The sequence below is a fragment of the Gekko japonicus genome, unplaced genomic scaffold (assembly GCF_001447785.1).
Source record: "Gekko japonicus isolate JY-2015 unplaced genomic scaffold, Gekko_japonicus_V1.1 scaffold7390, whole genome shotgun sequence".
NCBI classification, from domain to species: Eukaryota; Metazoa; Chordata; class Lepidosauria; order Squamata; family Gekkonidae; genus Gekko; species Gekko japonicus.
In genome coordinates, this window is record NW_015162181.1 from 1,318 (window position 1) to 2,576 (window position 1,259).

The window sequence follows — 1,259 nt, forward strand, 5'->3', positions numbered from 1 at the left end:
AGCTCCAGGTTGGAAAATAACTGGGGATTTTGGGGGTTGGAGCCCGAGGAGGGCGGGGTTTGGGGAGGGGAGGGGCTTCAATGGGGTATATGGACATATAGCCCGCCCTCTAGAGCAGCCATTTCCTCCAGGGGAACTGATCTCTGTCGCCCGGAGAGCAGCCGTCATGCCGGGAGATCTCCAGCCAGCACCTGGGGGTTGGCAACCCTGCACGAAGGGGGAGGAGCCACCCTAAACCACGTCCACCCGGAAAGTGGTGCCGAACTGTGGGCGTGGGAAGGAAGGGAGAAACTCACACATTTCAGAAGCTTGATTTCGTCCACGGCCGTCTCTGTATAGTGCACGGCGCTCTTCACCACCTTGAGAGCCACAAAACGTTTCCGTCTGGAAGGGGTGGAAACAGAGGGGGGCAGAGTCAGCGGTGGTCGGTAGGTAGGCGGACAAATGATCGGTTATAGACAGAAGAAGAAAAGATGGGATGTATACCCCGCCCTTCACTACCCAAGGGAGTCCCAGAGCGGCTTACGAACTCCTTCCCTTTCCCCTCCCCACAACAGACACCCTGTGAGGGAGATGGGGCTGAGAGAGCGCTGACTGAGGACGGCTCTTGAGAGAACAGCTCTGAGAGAACTTGTGACTGACCCAAGGTCACCCCAGCAGCTGCAAGTGGAGGGGTGGGGGATCAAACCCGCTTCTCCCAGATTAGACCCCATGCTCTTAACCACTGCACCAAACAGATGATAGAGATATCAGTAGATAATAGAGATGATAGAGATACAGATGATAGATGATAGAAAGATAGATGACAGAAGACAGGGAGACAGAGAGAGAGAAGAAGAAGAAGAGATGGGATTTATACCCCGCCCTTCACTACCCAAAGGAGTCTCAGAGCGGCTTACAGACTCCTTTCCCTTCCCCTCCCCACAACAGACACCCTGTGAGGTAAAAGAAGAAGAAGAAGAAGAGATTGGATTTATACCCCACCCTTCACTACTCGAAGGCGTCTCAGAGCGGCTGACAATCTCCTTTCCCTTCCCCTCCCCACCAGACACCCTGTGAGGTAAAAGAAGAAGAAGAGATTGGATTTATACCCCGCCCTTCACTACCAGAAGGAGTCTCAGAGTGGCTTACAGACTCCTTTCCCTTCCCCTCCCCACAACAGGCACCCTGTGAGGTAAAAGAAGAAGAAGAAGAGATTGGATTTATACCCCGCCCTTCACTACTCAAAGGAGTCTCAGAGCGGCTGACAAACTCCTTTC

General features: G+C 53.5%; 1 protein-coding gene across 1 annotated transcript in view; it reads right to left on the reverse strand.

The window, feature by feature from the left end:
- Positions 1-296: 296 nt before the first annotated feature.
- The window catches only part of LOC107105683 (SRSF protein kinase 3-like), a gene marked incomplete at its 3' end in the record, with an annotated part of 12,923 nt that continues 11,960 nt past the window's right edge, over positions 297-1,259 (reverse strand). The window contains exon 4 of the mRNA XM_015405680.1: positions 297-384. Within this exon, the coding sequence (XP_015261166.1) occupies positions 297-384 (88 nt within the window). The remainder of the gene's footprint in view (positions 385-1,259) is intronic.